This window comes from Olea europaea, chromosome 4 (assembly GCF_002742605.1).
Source record: "Olea europaea var. sylvestris chromosome 4, O_europaea_v1, whole genome shotgun sequence".
NCBI lineage: Eukaryota > Viridiplantae > Streptophyta > Magnoliopsida > Lamiales > Oleaceae > Olea > Olea europaea.
Window position 1 is genome coordinate 1297869 of NC_036240.1, and position 21971 is coordinate 1319839.

A 21971-nucleotide genomic window follows, 5' to 3' on the forward strand; every position below is an offset into this window, starting at 1 on the left:
TCGCATTGCATTTCGAAAACCCCGAATACATTGTCCGAGAGCCATGAAAAAATACTTAAAACAATTATCGCCTCCCGTCTCAATAAAAAATGCCGTGCCAGGATTAGTTGTCCCCATGTTATGGCAATACCTAGCCAATTTAGCATAGCTCTATTCAGCTGATCCCATTAAATCCTCCAACGCACATTCTTTGGCCTTCCACGCTTTCTGGTAGCTCATGACCACTCCGCTCTTGACGGACGTCGTTAATGATATCCGAAGGTCTGTAGATCGTCCGTGGATCCTGATACTTGTGCATTATCTGTCGACCAATAAACCATGCTCGAGCTTGCCTGTGATCATTTCGAAGAATTCCCACTTTGCAAGTATGTTCCCGTGAATACTTGCGAATTACGAAGCACTCATTCGTGTCCATCTTAGTTGCTCTCAAGCGCCAATTGCAACTGTCTTCAACGCAAGCAACCGTCAACAATGACTTGTTTGATTTCTTTACCTTGAACTCAAAGTTATATTTTAATGTCAGTCGGTGCACAGCTTCCTACAAATCTTTCTTGGTTTCAAACAATTGCTCGACCTGCAAGTCCTCATCATTGGGAGCCACACCGGAAGAATTGGAGGACGGTCCACTTGTTCCAACATGTGAGCTCCCACCCGGCTCGTGTCTCTGTCGGGATAAAGCAATCAAATTTTTATTTGTAAACTCGTTTATATTCTCATTGTCTTCAACTGTCGACGAAATTCTGCGCGTAACAGCGACATCATGATCAGAAGCAACTGTCTCAGGAATACCCACATCATCTGCAGGAACTATTTCCACTGTCTCTCAAAAACCTCGATCATTGTTATCCGCCCTATCTGAATCTTTGCATTCACCTTCGATAACATCCTTCGTAATTAAAGTCACACCAAGAACAGTCGGAGTCCGATGCATTTTATTCAATTCTAATAGATAATTCAATTCAGCATCATTAGTAACGAATACCGGTGGCGTCGGAATGGATGAATCTCTCAATTGTATATCGTATTGATATTGATCGACATTCAGCTTATTTTGCAAATCGTGGTTTATTTCTAAGTATGGTGTACTCTCTGTTATGGGAATTGCAATACAACCACGTATGTCATTCGTCCATCTCCATTCCCACCGATTTTTTTCATTCAATTCGAAATCACCAAAATAACATATGGGAATTATCATATCTGCATGAGGAAATGGTTTTAATCAACTTCACGACTGTTTAACAGCCGACTGTTTGGCTGTTTTTGCGCAGGAAAAATACGGTTCTAAAGTTATACATCTGTTCAATTTTTTTTATCGGTAAGATTTGTTAAAAAAAATTATGCTAACTACTATGTCGACATAAAATTTCTCTATTCAAACGTATACTAATTTACTGAAAACGAAATTAAACATGCGTAAATGTACTTACCGATTTGAAGTAATTGATATGAAAAAAAATTTCGACTTCAACGTTTCAAGGTTTTTCTAAATTTTGAGGTTCAAGCAGATGAAAAGATGAGAGTTTTTCCTGTGTTGGAAGCTCGTTTTGAAGTTTTTATAAGTGGGGAAGTGTTTGGTTTTCAATTATTAACTAAAAGGGTAGTATAGTCCTTTCAACAATATATTGCTTTGTAATTGTACAAAACATTTAAGGGCATCTTTGTCTTTTACCATACAAGAGACCAATGTCATAATATTCATGATTTTGGAAGTCAAAGTGGAATTTAGGTCATTTGACTGGGTCAAACTTAAAAATACCCCATCCTAATGACACTGCAACTTCCAGCAATTGACCTACGTTGAAGTGCACGTTGAAATCAAAACTCAGAAAATCTTATTTAGAAAAGTAATTAAAAAAATAAGGCTTAATAGCCTAATACCCCTACCCATTATCCCATTTAATGTTTTGTCCGTAATACCCCTTTGCAATCCATTTCTAACTTTTCTTAAAAAGCTCAAAAAGTTACCACTGTTGATGGAACAGTAAATGAATCCCAATTTACTATACAAGAGAGAAAAAAATGACGTCATTTTTGTCTATATATTTTTTCTACTTTTCACTATTGAAGTTATTTTTCCTTCTTTCTTTCTCTTCTTTAGCTCACGTCCATCCCGGTTTTTGCTCCTTATTTTCGGCGACCATATTAGGCAACCATACTCCTTATTTTCAGGTACAATAATTTCTATTAATTGATTTACTCAAGGCAGTTGAAGAGGTATATGAATTTAAATATCCCTTTCTACTTCCCTTTCTTCTAGAAAAAAATTGCTGGCTGTAATGGTTAGTAGTGTTTTCTTCGTATTTTTTTATGGAATTGATTTAGATTTTGTTCCAAGTTGTATAAAAAATGCATATTTTCCTTTCCACCAGAGTGAGTTTGTTACAAAGTTGAATGAATTATGTTTCTTTGTTTGTTTTCGCCTTTGGTAAGTAAATATAGATATTTGCTATGAATTGAATGAATGTTAGTTCCATTTGACTGCGTGGTTCTACGTCTACAATATTTTTTTAGAGAGCTATTATCATTCTGTTTTAATCGTTGCCGGAAGATTAAGGATTTTATTTTGTTTTAGGAGGCAAGACAGGAACTATGGCAAAAAATGCTCTAATGGATCACTTGGGTCGGAAAAATGCCCATGTTATTCAAGTTGGTGAGTTCTGATTTTGAATTTTTAGTGATGTTTGATTTTTTTTATTTTCATTTCTATTGTTGAAAGGTAAATAGCGTACATTTTTTGTTTGTGATTATATGTCAAAATTCCCTGATTTTTAGTGGTGAAATATTCTAAGAACATAAACTACGCACGCACGCGATTTCAGTTGTAAAACCACAAATTTAAAACCAACCTACCGGTAAACAATTTGACTTCGACTAGTTTTAGCTCATTGATGTTATCTCGGTGGTTAGTCAAATATGTAACATAGTTAAATACCTTGATGAAAAAATATGCTAAAACAATTATCAGTTGTGTGTGGACGTGTTTCTTGTTTAGGCTGTATAATTAATTATTTTTCTAGAAAGTATTGTCTGATCTTAGTTGGGTAAATTGACGATAATTTGGTAAATTCATTTTTGTTGGAATGCCATGAAAGTATTACTTTAGTGTGATCTTTGATGTTAATTTGGTGAATTCATTTTTGTTGGAATATTGAACATTTAGTTTTGCTAATTTTATTGTGGATACTTAAAAAAAAAATTGCTCCGCACTTCGTGGGAGTAAAGTGCGAAGTTGCTCCCACAAAGTGCAGAGTTACTCTGCACACTCCACATAAAGTGTGTGAAATTACGGACAACTCCACACTTTTGTGTAGAGCAACTTGATTGTCCGCATAGATTGTGCAAAATGTCTGCACTATTTGTGTGGACTATTCGCACAAAGTGCTGACTCTTTGCACGGATTGTGCGAAGTTGTGCTAGCGATTTTTTTGTTTAATTTAATCATGCAACTAATTTCTGTTTAATTTGTTATTTTATTAGTTAAAAATATGCATTAAATCTAATAAAAAATATAGTTATAAGAATAAATTTAATTTCAATATAATACCAAAAAAAATCTCTCAAAGAAATAATCATTACTAATAACAAAAGAAACTAACAAAAGTATCTAAACACATGAAGAAGACAAAAATGAAAAAGGTAAAACCTGTGAATAAAAGAAAAAGAAAGAATGATGCCAAAAAATTTGGCATTATTGTTCGAATGTGAAATGCATTATTGATACACAAAAGACTTTGCAGTCACCAGATTAAAAGTATGGAATCATTGTGTGATGTTAAAACCTCCCGCAATTTTCTAACATAGCCATGCAGCTTATAGCATAAGTCAAGTGAATTGGAGTCAATGCAGGAATGAATCAGGTGCGAAAGAGTATTGGGCCTTACCGTGGATCCGCATTTAACTATGGAGTAAGAGGCCATGGCTTCACTAAGGCGCCCATTTTTGCAGAGATTCTTCAAGCGGGCATCTAATTTTGAGTCTGGTTTTGGAGGGCATTTTTGAAGAGAAAATAGTGGGATCTTTCAAAATGGTTTACTGGGAAGCTTTGTAACATTCGGGCATGCCTCACTCGATCCCGAGCCTTTAGCACTTCCAGCTCCGCCATCTGGTTTACTGGGAACGCCCTCTGTAAATTCATCACTCTTTGAACTCCTCCGATGCCACTCGTTGTCAATAAAAGAAAATCCTTACATCATTTCTTATATTTAGTAAAGAAAACTAAGCAAAAATTGATTATCTTCAACGAGTTTCTAAAAATCTACAATTTTTACGCTAATAAAAGCATGATAAATACAAAATTCGTGCAACACATGTGAGAACCACTAGTTTTCAATGAAAAGTTGTTAAATGATGAAAACCCCCTCCTACTTAAATAAAACAAAAAGAAAAGAAGAAAAGAACAAAGAATTCATTACAACTATCCCTCTACTATTAAAAGAGGGAATGTGCAAGTTACCATTCATTTGTGAAGTATTTTGTATTCCCATTTTACCCTTGTTCATCCTACACCGTCCCTATTTTACCCTCCAAAGCTAATACTATTTCACCATCTCCAACTTGAGGGTTCAATGGTTCTGATACAAAATATGGCATTGTTAATTGCTTTCACACTTGAACCCAACATCTATCACTTATTTTAATGAATATTTACTGTTTATTTGACACTTGGTAGCGTCCTTTGTTGACTAGAAAAAGCACAAATTTTATTCTTTCTTTAGTATTCCCCTTTCATTTGCCTTCACCCTATCATCATTCTCTCTCCTCTATTGTTAAAAGAGGGAATGTGCAAGTTACTATTCATTTGTCAAGTATTTTGTATTCCATTTTTCCCTTGTTCATCCTACACCATTCCTATTTTACTCTCCAAAGCTAACACTATTTTACCATTTCCAACTTGAGGGTTCAATGGTCCTGATGCAAAATATAGCATTGTTGATTGCTTTCACACTTGAATCCAACGTCCATCACTTATTTTACTGAATATTTACTGTTTATCTGACATTTGATAGCCTCCTTTGTTGACTAGAAAAATCACAAATTTTATCCTTTCTTCAGTCTTCCCTTTTCATTTGCCTTCAGCCTATCATCCTTCTCTCTCCTTTGGAAAATAATCGGAGCTCCCTTTTATTATCTCTCATCTTTTCTTTACATCTAATTCTTCAAAGGGGTGCTATCAGTTAATATTTATTTCCTATTGATTTCTGAAAAACAAATCCTGGTGGAGAGGAGGAAAGAGCGTTGAATCGAATTCCATACACATCGTCTCTTCTAACAAAAAACTTGAATCCACCATGGCGTCGGCGTGTTGCCCTTCATGGAAGCAGTAATCGATATGTTTTTCTTTATCCATTACTTGTATATATTAAGCGTGTAAAAATATTTTTCCCTTTTTTGAAACTTAACTCGTTATTGGTTCTTGGAATTGTTGTTATTTATATTCATGGTTTAATTTTCATTTATTATCCTGAATATTTATTAAGGATTTTATTACCTTAAACAAATTGTATATGGATTAAATGTTCTATGACCGTGTGTTATTCCAATTGGTTATTCCAATTATTTTGTTACCCAATCTTTTATATTTTCTTTTTTCTTTTAAATTCTATCCAGCTTTAATTTTTCATTAAGAAGGATGTGCATTTCTTAGGCTATGCATTAATTTCATAAATTTATTGACCACAAGATTACACTTTTTGTCTTGTAGTTATTAAAGGTTATAACTTTATTGGTTTGTTTATAATGTTATACATTTTTCTTAGTTTTTGAAATTTTGTAATTAGGGAATTTTTTTTATTTTTGAACTTCATATACAACTTTTTATTTTATATGTACCAGCTAATTATTAGATTATTTTATTCTTTTTACATTAGCTACGAGCAATTTTTAGAGGAAGGGAAGCTTTTGGAGGCATATCTAAATAGATCATGCCGAAAAAATGTCCTGCATCAGTTGATGCTTTTAGTTTTTCACATTTTGGGACTATGTCCTACGATAATTACAGGGGAATCCTTGAAGCTGCCTCTAGGCTTTATCCTTTAGGACAAGATAGTACTACTTGTGGAGAGTCTATGTTTATCAAATTGTAGAAAGTCCTTGGTGTTTTTTTTTTAAAACATTTTATGTAAAATTTAATTTTTTTAAAGAGGAACACACATCCTTATTTAAATCTATGATTTTCTTAAATAATGAGTTAGCAGTTTAACCTTAACCCAATTGGACTATGGGGTTAAATCATTCTCGCATTCACACATATTTCGGTATTTTATGTTTTTGAAGGTCTTTGATGTGATGAGAAAGCAGGAGCAAATGTTGCTATCGGAATTGGCAGCGGAAAAGACTAATTTTGGGGCCATTAAAGCTCATGGTGATATATTGAGTGTTTAGTTTGATAAATTTATTCAATCATTCATAAATGTTGTTAATTTTTAGTACATCATTCGCATTTGGTCTCTCTCTCTCTCTCTCTCTCTCTCTCTCTCACACACACACACACACACACACACAAACACAGTTCATAATCTTGTGGTAGGAAGATTATCCAAATAGGTAGTCTGTTTTCCTTAAAAGTTGGTTTGCTGACATTTTATTTTTGTTTAAATGGTTAATAAATATTGAGTTTTTGACTCACTTTAAGCCTTTGTTTATTTATTTACTTTTCTTGGAGGGAAAAAAAAAGAATGAAAATGTAAGGGGTGGTCGGTAAATCTCTGTTCTTGCATAAAGAAATTCATTTCAAATATACAGAGAGAATTTATCTTGTGGGGATCATTTTTTATTTTTTGAAGATCACTGGATTACTTAGGTATATGCTTATTGCAACCAATTTGCATTAGTGCTTTAATGGTAGAATTGACTACACACATTATGTTTGGGTGATAGAAATATTTTTTTGATTAAGAGAATAAATGCTTGAAGTGTGAAATTTTTTTTATGTGACTCAACTAGAACTTTATGTATTCATTGTCACCCATCATGTGTGCTTGTATTTGCAGGAGAAGCTGCAAAAATGGGTAAAAGACCATAGGAATCTGTATCAACAAGCACAAGCTAAAGTGCAAATGCTAAGGTATGGAGACAAGTTAGCTCGAAAACGAATGTAGGTTTGAACATTCAATCTTCTTGTACTCATCCTGAAATCAAGTGTTAAGATGTGAATTTAGGAAGCTTAATTTAAGTTGAGTGGAAGCATGAGTGTTTTACTTTATTAACTTGTATAACCCATAGGACTATATCCGTGTTGCAATTGATGTTATCCCCAATCTTTATTGAGAAAAGTATGATTAAGTCGAACCTTTTTTTGAGAGGTGGGGAAGCTAAAAAAAAAAAAGGACAAGCAACTTCAGTTGGTTTTTTATTTTATATATTTATTTTTATTTTTATTTTTTTTGGAAAAAGCTTAGAGAGCAAAAATAAGCTCTTTTGAAATAAGTTTAGGTGCCTTGCTCATTTTTAATGAGCTTATAATTTGTTCTAGGTTGACTAAATATTTCACAGTATAACTTTAAATTCCAAATAAAATCTTTATACAATGTGGTTCCGAGTTTCCTCATGCAATTCAACCCCCTTCTTGCAAGACCCCTGTGTCAATCTCCGTATCCAACCCTACTCTAGTTGCTAATACCCCCCACTCTTGGGAAATGGAGCCTACTTCTTGCTCTTGCCACCTTTCCAAGATTTCAGCTATTAGGACAAAGGCCCAACTATAAATTCAAGCTTGGTGCCTGGATATCAACAAAACTAGCTAATATTCTGAATAACAATAATAAAATTGGCAATACCCGTGGTTAGCATACATGGTGAGAGCTAAATGATTTGGCCTTTTTAAATGCTATGAAATCTCATTCATTACATTGAAATGCTTTGCCTGAGTACAAGTTCAGTTCTTAAACTAGTGAAAAACAGATGATTTCTTGCTATGACCTATACAATAGATTCATTTTTATTTCATTGACTCCAAAGTAAAATACTTTGTGCAAAAACTTCATCTTTGCAAAGATGACGAAGAATTCAAGAACTTCATGCAGTCCTATATACCTATCATCCTCTATTCAAACAAGTGTATCTCTCAATCATTAACATTTAACACGCTAACATTACCTTCAAAGAAACACAACCCATGCATTACACGGGGAAAAAAATCGGTATTCTTAAAAGGATGCAAACGAGCCCAATAAAAATAAAAACATGTTTCTCTCAACCACCACCATCACCATCCCTTTCAATTAATTGGTAGATTCAATGGGAAAGCCACTAGATCCACTACAAAACCACCCATTGCTGCCACTTTTGCCTCGCGCCCATCAACCACCACGCCTTCTGTAATATCCCAACAACACTCCCCAATCAATCTCCAATCTAAACAACACATTTTGAGGGTGGAATCAATCAAAAAGGTAGTTTGGCTGCGCCTGGGTTCATCGACCTTCGCGACCTACCACCAACAGGTTCTCCTCATCAAGGCGACTTAAACCGTGGTCTAATGTCAACTAGGGGTGAACGCAGTTCAATTTGGGCGGTTTGTGCTATATTTCCAATTCAAACCATTTTTAGCAGTTTGAAATTTTTTCAAACCAAACCAAACCATTTTATTTTTCAACTAAATCGTAATTTGCGGTTTGGTTTAGTTTTAATCCACGGTTTACCTTTCGACATTATAATAATGTATTGAACATAGTTAAATATAAGTGTAAACAAGAACTAATAATGTTAAATGTTAAATTACATTCATATTTACCATAGAACACATTAATAAATTATTTTTAAAATTGGTTGCTAAAAGATGTTAATAGAACAAATACATCTTTCTTCATTTTTATTTACCTTTTTTTGTTTGACATTCATATTGTTATATAGCGGTTGGTAAATGTAAAGTTACATTCTATTATTATAATTTAGTTAAAATTCCTTTTCGTTTTGCTAGTGAGATGTAAAGTAAAATGTAGTAATACTAATTATGGAACTTTAACGTTTTTCGCATAATCAATACGCTACGTCATTCGTTCTTTTCAATCAAAAACAAGTTCATTAATCATCTAGACATACAAATAATCATTTTTCTATCTAAATCACAACTCACAAGTGTATAATAAGTTCCAAAAAAAAAAAGAACAATGGAAAATGGAAAATGACCAGAATAAAAATCTAAGACTTATCGAAAGAGAAGAGAGAAAGAGGCGATTCAAGTAGATATTAGTAGACTAACAAGTAAATGTGACTGACGATTCGTTCAGCGATGGTAGACAAGTATCAAATGTTAGGAAAGTTAGACCTTATGTTAGGGTTTCTGAAACTTTGAACGTGATTTACTGATGTAGTTTTGTTAAATTATGATTTGAATTGTTAAAAATATATGTTTTTTTTGTTTTTCATTTTATATTATTTTGGAATAATTTTAGTTTAGTTTGGATATCATGCGAGGACATATATTGTGAACCTATTAAATCATATGTTAATAATGATGAACCTAATTTACTTTCTATGACTATTTCAATAGGTTAGTTGTAATTTGTATTGTTAAATTGATATTTTTTTTTTTTTGAAAAGTGAAAAATGTAAAATTTTTAAGTTAATAAAATTAATTTTTTAATTAAAAAATTTAAAAACGGTTCAGTTTGATTTTGTGCGATTTTTGAAAATCAAAACCTAAACCAAACAATTTTGAAACGGTTTGGTTCGGTTTGAGGAAAAGAAACCATGGGTCCATGTGGACCCGAACCAACAGTTTCAACTCAACCATTACGGTTCGGTTTACGGTTTCACGATTTTTTTGCTGCAGCCCTAATGTCAATCAAAACAACCTCCAATCAATCTGCTATGCCTCAAAATTTTTCTACCATCGCGATGCACGAAAAACAAATTTGCCTCCATCAATTCCCGTTGCGTACACCACCAGTAACCCAAATCGGCCTTAGTAGAACCTCCAACTACCCCAATCGACTATGGATATGAATCCAATCGTGCCAATTATCCCTCCAAGCGATTCAAGTTTTGGATCAAAATCTGACTTTGACCATGTTCACAGCAAATAATATTTTCAAAAGATTGATAGGCCCCACGTCCTCCAATCTTCCAATTCAACTGGGAGGACATCAATTGAGGTTCAAACATATTTAGGTAAACTGCCAGTTGGATCAATTGACCAACCAATTACTCAATTTCATCACGGCCGATTTTCAGACCACGCACCAATTGAAAACCAAAATTCAAGCAGTTTGGTTGTGACCCATTCTATGGCAACACTTCCAATGAATTCAGTGACCTTGAAAACCCCAAGGATGCCCTCAATTCCGGTCAAAGTGGCTGATGGCAATTTTCATTTTTATTTGGGACTCCTTTGCAACTTTCTAAAAATTTTGGGATTATAGTTACAATTAATTATTTATCCTTTTCTTCTTTTCTTTTTGTTTTATTTAAATAGAGAGGCTTTTTTGTCATTTAACAACTTTTTATTGAGAAAATAGACTACAAGGGAGTACTATGCAAAATATGTTTTAAATAGTAGGTTTTGAGCTATTTTCAAAAGGTAGGGAGGTTATCGGTAAATGGGATAATAGATGGGATAACGTGCTATTAAGCCAAAAAAATAATATTAAAAAAAAAAAGGAAATTAAAGTTAAACTTATATTTTAAGAAAGGTCAAAGATGTGTTTTACTAGCAATTGTCATACCAACATCCGATCCTTTTAAAGTTTTAATAAACGTGTCAAAATTCTATAGTCCCATTTGACAACCTCTTCTATAGGTTTCAACAATGACTCAATGATAAACTCATAATCCCTTGTCGCATTTACATTACCTAACTTTTCTTAGTTTTTCATCTCGTATAGTCATATTTATTTATTGAGAATAATTTATTTTGTTTGTTTACTAATATATTTTTATTTAATTTACTTAATTATAACTAATTTTTTTAACTTAAACTTAAAATTGTACAAATATAATAAGGATAGATTAGTAAAGTTTTTGGCAAAAATTACTTTTTCAATACATTAAATAAGATTTCTTAACTTGCGTGAAAATCAAAATCAGCTTATATAAATGAAACAGAGAGAGTATTATTATTCAATCATGTTTGGTGTACATCCTATTTAACATCTTCTTTAACAAAATACCATCATGTCATTGGACATTTAAATAAAAATAAAAATAAGTCGTTTTTTCAACCAATAAATTTTTTTCGACACACTTTTCTATCAGTAAAGTGGTAAAAAGTGATATACAAATAGCAAAATCCTTTATCATTAGAGTTATCACGTATTTTTATATGAGGCCCATTTTTTTGAAAATATATTTTCTTAAAATTCATTTTTAACGATACGCACTTCAATAAAATAATCTTACACATAAATCAAAAATATTTCTTATTTTTTATTCATACATTCTCCAAAAAATCACTAACGAAAAATAAATATTGTTTCCCCTTAAAATGGGGCTGAAACAAAGGGTCAAATATAAAGTTCTAAGGACAAGTTTTCAATATTGATGGGGCAACTCAGGGCGACAAGTTAGACCTGTTGCGTGTGACATCGTGAATCACTCTTCCTCGTCAAACTAGGTTTTAAAGGCTCGTGATAAATGTGAGTGGCACGTAGTAAACATATATCAAAAAATTGACCATGGTTCAATGCTGACCCTGGCTTTAAATTTAAAATCTATGGGCCCATGACTCCACCCTCGCAATTTTTTTTTGGCTACGCATGCTTAAAAATAAGAATAATGGGTATTATTTGAAGCTCCAATTTGGTCCTTACTGTTTGAAATGCACTTTTTCTCAAATTCACTTCAACTATAATTTCTATAGAATTTATCATTTTTATTAACTTTATTTGAGCCCTATTCTTTTCATAAGAATGCATTTTTTAATAGTGTATTGATAGAAAATATGTGATTCAAAAATAAGGAAAATTTTTAGATTTACGTGTAATATTATTTTATTAAAGAATTTGTGTTTGAAATTATGTCAAAATAATATTTAAAAATATATTTCTTTCAAAGAATGGAGCTCAAACGTAGGTGGGCTATATATTTAATAAATTTTTATAAAATTTTTATTTTTAGCTAAATCAAAGGAAGAAAATTAACAAGAAAGTAAAAAACAGAGTAAAACTAATCGTTGGTTACGATGGGCTGGAAATGATCTCTAGATGTTTCATTATTTTACGAGTGGAGCCATAGAGATATATATACACATGTTGATGTATTCGTATAACATTTTTTACCTTTCTTTCTCTTGATGTATTCAAATAAACTTTTGACCTTCTTTCTCCTCTCTCTTTCTTCCTGAATCCTCTCTCTTTCTGAATCAAGAAAGATCATTCTCAAGGCGAAGAGACTTGTTTTAGTTTATTTACCCATCACACAATTTCTTAACAAACTCTTTGAATCTTTCTCTGTCTGTTGAGAGAAAAACCAGAAGGTAATAGCTAAATCTCAGCTCTTTTTATTTATTATTAATAGAGATTTTGTGGGATTGTTTTCTTTTGTGTTGTTATCTGAATCTTAATATGGATTAAAATCTTTCCGTTTCTTGTTTATTTGTTTCCTTAAAATTTTGATTCTGTTAATGTTTTAGTATTTTCTCTTGGGTTTATTTTGCTTATTGCTGAATCAGTATTCTGGAATATTATCAATTTGTAATCTTGAATATGGCGTTTTAATATAGGGATTTTTTAATTTTTTTTTTCGATGATACATTTTAGTAGACATCTTGTTTAATCTATGGAAAGTTGGAACTTCGGTTTTCTGGAATATTATTAGAAATTTGGGTAATAGCTACTTTTTCCCGGAAATTGTAATTAACATTTGAATCTTAGTTCTGAAAATACCTAGATGATTACAGGCTGGTCAATAGGCCATTGGCAATCACGCTTTAGTAGGATATATCAGAAAATAAATGAAGAAAAATAAAAGCATAAGAAATTATGAGCTAACGGCTATCCAATTTTCTTCACCACATAAGGTATCTATTGAGGATCCTGGCTTTCTGAACTGTTTAGTGTTTGAAATATGTTCGTTTATTTGATTTATGTATGTAGTTTCTATTTATATCAGTTTATATGTTGATATTTATTAAAATATTTCGTGATAGAAATGAGTATGAAACCCATAAATTCTAGTATTTGTTTTTACCCTTGATGTTGCCAACAATTATGATAGGAAGTTTAAATAGGCTTCATCACTGTTGACTTCTCAAAAAATTACTTAAAAAGATTCAACCTTTGGCTTGGTATAGACCAGATTATGTAGTTCAATTCTGTCACTTGTGCAAAAGTGTACTAAATCTTATTCAATTGTTACAGAACTTCTTTGGCATTTTCTGTGTTGATCTCCAAAGAGAGAAGCCAGGGAATGCTGAAATATGTGCTTGAGAAATTGTAGATCTTGCTCTGATGTTTGCAAGGTTTTGGCCTTAAACAAGCTTCCTCTTTTTGTCCTTGATGAGACCAATGGTATAGGCCGCAGTTCACATTCTTTTTATTCGAGACTGCAAAAAGGGCCAACAAGTCGTAAAATGCCAATCATGTTGACACGTGACCTACGTGACGATGGTTAATTCGCATTAACTCATTCCTACATTTTGTGTTAATTACTATTGGGGTGAAGGAAAGAGAGTAATATTTTTGTTTTAGGTTTTGTAGATTTGATATGGATCATAAAGTTAGTGTATTGATGCAAAGATATGAATTAGGGAGGTTATTAGGCCAAGGCACATTTGCCAAGGTTTACTATGCTAGGAGTATCAATACAGGGCAAGGTGTGGCCATTAAAGTAATAGACAAGGAGAAGGTTATGAGAGTTGGGCTCATTGCACAGATCAAGAGAGAAATATCTGTTATGAGATTGGTCCGTCATCCTAATATCGTGCATCTTTATGAAGTCATGGCTACGAAAACTAAGATTTATTTCGTGATTGAATATGCTAAAGGAGGTGAGCTTTTTAACAAGGTAGCCAAGGGTAAGCTTAAGGAGGATGTTGCACGAAAGTATTTCATGCAGTTAATAAATGCTGTTGATTTCTGCCATAGCAGGGGTGTCTATCATCGAGATTTGAAACCTGAAAATTTGCTGTTAGATGAGAATGAAAATCTGAAAATTTCTGATTTTGGTTTAAGTGCACTTGCTGAATCAAAGCGCCAAGACGGACTCCTACACACCACTTGTGGGACTCCTGCCTATGTTGCTCCGGAAGTGATTAACAGGAAAGGCTATGAAGGGGCCAAAGCCGATATCTGGTCATGTGGGGTGATCTTGTTTGTTTTATTGGCTGGTTATCTTCCGTTTCATGATTCAAATTTGATGGAAATGTATAGGAAGATTGGCAAAGCAGAATTCAGATGCCCGAGTTGGTTTCCACAAGAGGTACGAAGGCTACTTTCACGAATATTAGATCCAAATCCAAACACTAGAATATCAATTGCAAGAATTAAGGACAACTCTTGGTTCAAAAGAGGAATGAACTCTAAATCTACAAAACATGATGCGGAAAGCAGTGCAACTGGTTCATCTAGTACAGCTGCGGCTTCTGGTTCATTGGAAAGCAGTAGCACAGCGGCTGACGATGATCAAGAATTTAACAGGCTTTCAAATTTGAATGCATTTGATATCATTTCCTTGTCAGCTGGATTTGATCTGTCTAGATTGTTTGAGGAACCTTGTGCAAGGAAAGAAACTAGATTCGTTTCCTCGAAACCAGCTTCTACCATCATCACCAAGCTCGAAGAACTCGCCAAGCGTTTGAAGTTGAAGGTAAGTAAAAAGGACAGAGGGTTGTTCAAGTTTGAAGGGACCAAAGAAGGTAGGAAGGGGATTTTGTCAATTGAAGCAGAGATTTTTGAGCTCACTCCATGTTTTCACTTGGTTGAGGTGAATAAATCAAATGGAGATACTCTGGAATATAAGAAGGTATTAGATGAGGGCGTAAGACCAGGTCTTCAAGACATTGTTTGGGCTTGGCAATGTGATCAACCTCCACAGGCACCACACGAGTCTCCATATGAGCATCGGCAACAGCCACTTGAACAGGACCGGCAATCACATCATCCACAGCAGCAGCAAGATCTGCTACAACAGCAGCTACTGCTGCAGGAACAAATACCTTGATTATCTGTCTTTGCCAATTCTTTTGTTGATTAGCACCAGATTTTTCCTCCGTCGCTGTATGTAACAAGTCCAACTTAAATACATAATGTGTGTTTAGTGGTATCATGTTTTTCATATCATGGATGTATATATCCGCAGGTACATCTTGAAACTACATTAGGAGGCTAAGGCTTTTAGTGAAATGCACAAATTAGAGCTTCATGACCTTTGTTTCTTAGTTCGTTTTAAAGGTCTATTAGTTCCGTTGAGCATTAGTTATCCGTTCTCATGTTGGGCACAGCAGAAGCTTGAACCTTGCCCTATGTCGTACAGTATCATACATAAAGTTGTACGCGATTCAATTTGTAGACGTGGAGCTGTATTGAATGTAAAACTACTTTATGCCTTGAACTCTTAAGGTCTTTCTCCTACACCTTTTCGTTGATGGTAACAGCAACTCATAAATTGCTTGGGGACAAATGGATACATGGCTACCAAGAACTCCAAAAAATCCCAAACATTTTGTGCTAATGTGTCTTCCGTGGGTCACTACTACCCTATAACCCCTCCTAAATAAAGGGATCCTTGTTGGCTCAATCTAGACAGCATATTTTGAATCATGTGATCAGTCAAAAAGAGAGAGAAGAGAAAAGAAAAGAAAAGAAAAGAACATTTCAATCACATGATACAAATAACCAATCTCTCTTAATACGCATGGCCAATGTTTCTTTTTACTCCCACCACCTTATTTTGGTTTACTCAGTTGTATTTTATTTTGGTTTACAGACCGAAACCCCTAAACTAAAGACATATAGGAGAATCTGTCAAATCAATTATTTCAGGATATACATTTGGTCTTCTCTTCTTTCTGCCAGAACTGGCCCTGTAGCAAGGTGATGGTGTGAAAACATCTATAACCTCAACTTCATAATTAACTCTTGGACTCTTCATCAAGATTGGATCTTCGTCAGCAACTAAGGCAGTTGTTGATTGATTCTCCAGTGGATGGTACATCAGCTCTGTTGTAGCTTCTTCTACCAATCTCAACACGTGCCCATCCACAATGCCACCGGCAATATTATATGAGCCGGTAGTTACAGATGATGTTTCAATTGGGGAGTTTCTCTGCTGTCCCATCCAACTAATTTCTGAACAACTACGTTCATGACGGGTTTCTTCTATATATAAAAAAAAAAAAACGAGTAAAAATGTCGAATCTTTGAAACTTATCTCGGTTAAATCAAATCATGATCCTCTCACAAGCAGAAACATTAAATCATAATTCATACCTATTCCAGGCAGGAAGCGTAAGCATTGTGTATGCTAATTTAATTTTGTTGGTAATTCCAGAAAGGGATTTAAAAGCCGTAGCCGCTTTCCTAACTGCCAGAGATTCTACTGGGTGTTGCCATGCCCACTCAAACTGCAAGGTTAAAAAATCTACAATTACTTGGGTACATCTTCAATAAGCAGGAAGATAAACTTCCAAATTTACGACCTTTTATATGTATTCGCAGATAGCATCAAGACTCCTAACTACGAGTCAATTAATTAATCATGTCTTTCCAGAGTAAAATGTTTGGGACCCATTATCACAAAATTTGAGGTTTTGATTTCAGTATTCTCGAGAAGCACGGTCAAGATTACAAAACATTGCTATATCATTGAGTTGGCCTAAATATCGACAGATTTCCCAATTGAAATGTCCCCGGAAATATTTTCGTAATGGAAACAAAATACAAATTTTGATGCACATCAGCATATGCCTCCAAGTTCGTTTGTCATCTGTCTTTCGTCGTAGCAGCTTGTGCTCTTAGATACGAACTCATTTATTCATTTAAATTTGGTCGTGCCTTTCACAAATTTAATTTTTCAAAGTCCTAGTACTGCATAATTTTCATAAATGGATGGCTATGGTGAAACTTGATGTCAATACATTTGTCTGCTCTGAGCTTCTAAGTATTTAATTGAGTTCTTAGCACTTGTCATCACCATAAATGTACATTCAACTTATTAAAAACCTAAACATCTTTATCAAGAGCTGATATACTGATGGCATAATTCATGACAAAAAGTATATAACCTAAATATTTGAAGGGGAAAAAAGAATAACGAAGGAATTAAGAAATAATAACAACCTGAAGAGCGGCGACATTAGTAGGGAAGCCATAGATGCACAAAGCCATCTCCCAGGGGCGCTTCTTCTTGGTCCTCCATGCGCCGCTCCTAATTTCACCATTGTGCTGCCTTATTCTACGCCGAGGATTCACTGTGAACCTGCCATATTTGCCACATATGTAATTATTGCTTCTTGGGTAAAAATTCAGAATAACTACAATTATAAAGAATAATCATAAGCCTGTACAGAAATTCACCCGATGTAGGTGTGGCCTTTGAAACGGGGGCAGAGTGATGTAAGCAGATAGCATGCGAAGAATCTTGACCCTTCTCCGTCTTCTTCTCCTTCTTTCCCTCCCTCATATTGCTGGTCTATGATTGATCTTTCGACTTTAACATTTTCTTCTACAGAAATTAGGGTTTTATGGATTTGCTTTTGCCCCTTACTTTTTCTCATCTCTCTGTATCTCTCCCTCTCTCCGATTCAATTAACCCTTATGAACAACACATATCTCACCTCTACAATTGTTGGAAAATTTCTCTCTATCCGATTCAATTCATCATTTAAAGCAGCACAAATTCGACCGTTGCAATTGTTGGATATTTCTTTTATTTTCTCGAGGAGCTTTCAAATTTTTTGAGAAAATTTGAAATCGTACAGGGGTGTTTGTGAGTGATTTTTTACTCCAAAAAATTGATTTTTTGATCGTTATTTCGTTATTTTAATCATAATTTTTTACTTCTTCTCTCACAGATGTCCCTACCTTTCATCTAACTGTGAAAAAATCAATTCTCAAAATTCATTAATTGGGCCTCAGTGTGTCAGCATTTGGGCTACTTAACCTAGACTAATTTAAAAAAATGAAAAATAATAAAGAAGGAGATTTCATTTCAAAAGTAGGGTGATAATTAGGGGTCATTCAATAGGGATTTTGAGAATTGATTTTTTGATTGTTAGGAAAAAAGGCAGACCACTTGTGAGAAAATAAATCAAAAATTACGACTGTAATAATGAAATAAAGATCAAAAAATCAATTTTTTTGATGAAAAATCACTCCCAAATAGGACCTAAGGTTTAGTAATTATCTCTACACTACCTTAAAAAGAGAGAATGGCAAGTAGTTCATTCTAATGGCCTGCGTTTCACACGTAAACATGTTCTTATTGTAGAAAAACTGGTTCTCATTGTTACTTTAATAAATTCTTCTCCATTTCGTCCACTTGTTCAGTTCTCTACGGTACAATATATTGGGACATGCACCAAAGACATTTGCATTCCTATTCTACCCTTAAATGCAACAATTAATGAAAATAATTTATAGTTATGAATGGAATGGTATTTCTGGCAATCGAATTCTGAATTGGAGGATGTAATGGTCCTTTGAATATATGTGCAAAAAATATCTCTGGCAATTGTACTATGTTTTACCACAAAAGTTTGAGGAAATTATAGGAAATGACCGGATAAATCGATACTATTTTCAAAGTAACCTTTGACCCCTTTTCGTAAATAAAAAAAAAATCGAATTTAAAGTTTAAAATCCCAAAATACCCCTCACAAAAACCAACTCTCACAAAATCGACTCTCACAAAACTGAAAATCACAAAACTGGTCAGAACAAGGTTGATCTATCGACGGCGACATCTAGTGAAGGTAAGTTACCATTGGTTGATTTAATATTTAGATTTTGGAGATTTTTTCAATATTTATTTGTTTATATTAGTAAAATAGGATTTATGTAGTCTAAAAAAATATCGGTTGCTTGAATATGGAAGCTTTCCTCGTCGGAAATGGTGATTTTCCGACGAGAAAGCGTGAAGAAGGCCGGCTGCTGGCTGAAACCCGACTGTTAACAGTCGGGTAGCAGTAGTATTGGGCCGGCTTAACAGTTGGCCCAATACCTACTGTAGTCGGTGTGGGCCGACTGTTAGTCGGTTTGGCCGACTGTCAAACCGACTAACAGTCGGCCCAAAATAGTACGACACTTATTGATTACCCCTGGAACAGTCGGCCCAAAATAGTACGACACCTATGGATTGCCCCTAGCGGTGCAGGTAAATGGTTAAGATAATAAATGTTAAAATTATTTTCGTATTGAATTTATATATAATAACTGTATGTGTTGCAGATCTCGGCGTATGAGGCCGTCCCCATATTGGGTGCCCGATTTGCGAGGCGAGGGGAGACATACTACCCTCAGATGCACCATTGGAGAGGATCTGATCGGAGGGATGTCCCATTGGGAAACAGTTATCGGCTATTCTGGACGACCCTAGGGTGAGTATTATACATTTGTAATTTATATTGTGCGTGATTTAACATCTGATTGCATGATCGTTAACTAGTTCAAATATTAATATGTCAGCCTGAAGTCATAACTGAGTTGACCCCATCGATGGAGGAGGAGGCTCAGGGTCTTGTGCGTAAATTAGGCGTTCGCACACCGAAGACGACCATATGTCTGATCCAATCCACGACTGAGATTGGGTGAGCGAATTAAATAAAATCTATTGATTACCGTTTTATATGAGTTAGCATTTACGGATGAAGTTAATAATTTGTAATGTTGTTGCTTGTATAGGAGCGTGATCCAGTTGATCGACGATCACCTCCGTCGAGGGCATCACCACCTCCGCCGGAGATGCCGCCGACAGCATCTCATCCTCCGCCAGAGATGCCGCCGACGGCATCTCCTTCGTCGTTGAAAGCATCTCCTCTGCCTCCCCCGTCCAAAGACCTCTCACGTGGATCTCCCGCACGTAGTCAGGGCACTATTTTGATGATCTGTACGCTCGTCTAAGCAGATTTATAGAGGGGCAGGTCGACGGGCTGCGTCGAGAGATGATAGAGAGGGTTGATGATCTGGGACGACAGTTGGTAGGAAGGGTCGAAGGTTTGTCGAATGAGATTGCAACACTTAGGGGTGATATAGCCGGTAGGCGATGAGTTGACGGAGACGGTGATCGAGAGGGTGATCGAGAGGGTGATAGGGATGGGGTGATAGAGATGGGGGTCTCCGACAGTCATACATACATGATGACGATGCATGAGACTCGTTTATTTTATCCGTAGAGCGCGATGGGACGGGAGTAGTGACAGAGGAGGGGGGCCCGTCGGGGAGGGAGACGGAGGCAGATGAGGGAGTGGCCCCGTCGGGGACGGAGACGGTGGCAGATGTGGGAGTGGCTCCGTCAGGGACGGAGACGAAGGCAGATGTTGGATCGGCAGATGAGGGGATGGAGGATGTGGCGAGCCTTGGGGTGGAGGAGGTGGCAGTGTATCAGGCAAAAAAGCGTGTTGTTGACATGCCGGAGACAGTGGTCGGCAAGAGACCGAGAGTGCTGTCACAGTACGTCGTCTCTTCCTTCACGGCTGAGGCGAAGAGGAGGAGGTTCGTCGATGGGACGTACCCCAATCTGTTTCGAGAGGTCAACCATGCGAAGTGGGAAGCATTCGAGGCTGAGTGGCGAAGAATGTTGCCCGGGTAAGTATTGTATGATTTAGTAGATTAGAATTACTCATATATGCTTCGTTTAACGTTTTTTCTATTTTATTTTCAGAGCCACACACATGATAGTCGGAAGGACGATATTTGACGCATGCAAGTGGTTCCATGATATCACCACTTAGGGGGCTTGGCTCGTCTACGATGTAAGTGAAGTGTTAATGTTACTTTTTATATACGTTATGTTTAATTTGGTAAATGAAATAAGTATTTATGTCTTTGTTTTCCTTAATGTAGCACATAGACATGGCCATGGACTTGTTGCGCGATCGAGTTAAGAGATATCCAAAATCATTTCACAAGCCTAGCCGCATTATACTGAACACCGAGTTCTTCCGTACCGTTACTATTGAGTATCTGTCCCTCCAGCTTCTAGGTAACGAGTACGTGCTTCCAGCGTATATGCTCAAGTGGATCATCGGGCCGTCACCGAGTGTTGGGGAAAAGTCATGGAAGGGTTGTACGCATTTGTACATTCCAGTTATCACGAATCGACACTGTATTGCACTGGAGATCGTTTTCACTGATTCGACGATATATGTGTACAACCCCGATTATTCATATCTGACACAGGGACAGCTCGAGCAGATCTTAGAGCTGATGACTGTGATTGTTCCTATGATGGCTAGACATGCGGGCTTGTCTGGGATGACAAACTAGCCATCGTGCGGGACATGACGACGACTAGACAGTCTATATCGTAAGTTTTTGTAATCTTTTTTTTTTAAATTTAGTAATCAATTCTTACGTAATTGGAACCGAACTAACACATATTTGTTCATTTGCAGGGGCGATTGTGGGATTTTCGCAATCAAATACATAGAATTTTTTAGTATAGCACATAAGGTTGATGGAATCAACCAATCATGGATACAGAATTGGCGAAATAAGTTAGCGTGTGATTTATATGAATTTAATTGTGATCCATAAATTATTTGTAAATATTTTTTGTACTTAATATTTGTAATTATTTTTTGTGATTATTCATGTAAATACTGTTTATTTCAATGTAAATACTATTTATTTCAATATAAATACTATTTATTTCAATGTAAATATTATTCATTTCAATGTAAATACTTTTCATTTCAATGGAAATACAAAATGCTCTAACTGTCATTTAGGGGAACCTGACTTGTACAAAATTGACGAGTATGTCCTACTGATTTGCACCTGCTACACCTACGCGGTCGGGAAAACTCTCCAGTAGATGGTATTCTAGAAGTACTTGGACGTCCAATATCACGTGGTTTAATGAGAGGTGGCGAC

At 35.3% G+C, this 21971-nt stretch overlaps 2 protein-coding genes and 1 long non-coding RNA gene across 4 annotated transcripts; 2 read left to right on the forward strand and 1 right to left on the reverse strand.

The window, feature by feature from the left end:
• Window positions 1–12202: 12202 nt before the first annotated feature.
• Window positions 12203–15489, forward strand: LOC111393204 (CBL-interacting protein kinase 2-like). Of its 2 annotated transcripts, XM_023018627.1 has the most exons (3): window positions 12203–12415; window positions 13299–13547; window positions 13629–15489. In XM_023018627.1, the coding sequence occupies exon 3, from the start codon at window positions 13645–13647 to the stop codon at window positions 15097–15099; it is 1455 nt and encodes a 484-aa protein (XP_022874395.1). In that variant the 5' UTR covers window positions 12203–12415; window positions 13299–13547; window positions 13629–13644; the 3' UTR covers window positions 15100–15489. The 2 variants fall into 2 exon arrangements, with proteins under 2 accessions (XP_022874395.1, XP_022874396.1); XM_023018628.1 differs by lacking the exon at window positions 13299–13547.
• Window positions 15490–16293: 804 nt separating this feature from the next.
• LOC111393206 (structure-specific endonuclease subunit SLX1 homolog) lies at window positions 16294–17824 on the reverse strand. The gene is made up of 3 exons (XM_023018629.1): window positions 17454–17824; window positions 17217–17355; window positions 16294–16501 (listed from the first exon to the last, which is right to left on the reverse strand). Exons 1-3 carry the CDS (start codon window positions 17651–17653, stop codon window positions 16355–16357), a joined length of 486 nt encoding a protein of 161 aa, XP_022874397.1. The 5' UTR covers window positions 17654–17824; the 3' UTR covers window positions 16294–16354.
• Window positions 17825–19746: 1922 nt separating this feature from the next.
• On the forward strand, window positions 19747–21622 carry LOC111394037. Its single transcript, XR_002702539.1, has 4 exons — window positions 19747–20681; window positions 20758–20848; window positions 20940–21402; window positions 21491–21622. It is a non-coding gene; the product is annotated as an uncharacterized LOC111394037 (long non-coding RNA).
• Window positions 21623–21971: the final 349 nt, after the last annotated feature.

What these genes read in the sequence shown, in the direction of transcription:
- LOC111393204 (XM_023018627.1), top strand. Translation starts at nt 13,645, where the DNA reads ATGGATCATAAAGTTAGTGTATTGATGCAAAGATATGAATTAGGGAGG.
- LOC111393206 (XM_023018629.1), bottom strand. Translation starts at nt 17,653, where the DNA reads ATGAGAAAAAGTAAGGGGCAAAAGCAAATCCATAAAACCCTAATTTCT. An exon ending in AAAGGCCACACCTACATCGG is followed by an intron (nt 17,356 to 17,453) that starts GTGAATTTCTGT and finishes CAAATATGGCAG; the next exon opens with GTTCACAGTGAATCCTCGGC. An exon ending in CTAATGTCGCCGCTCTTCAG is followed by an intron (nt 16,502 to 17,216) that starts GTTGTTATTATT and finishes TTAACCTTGCAG; the next exon opens with TTTGAGTGGGCATGGCAACA.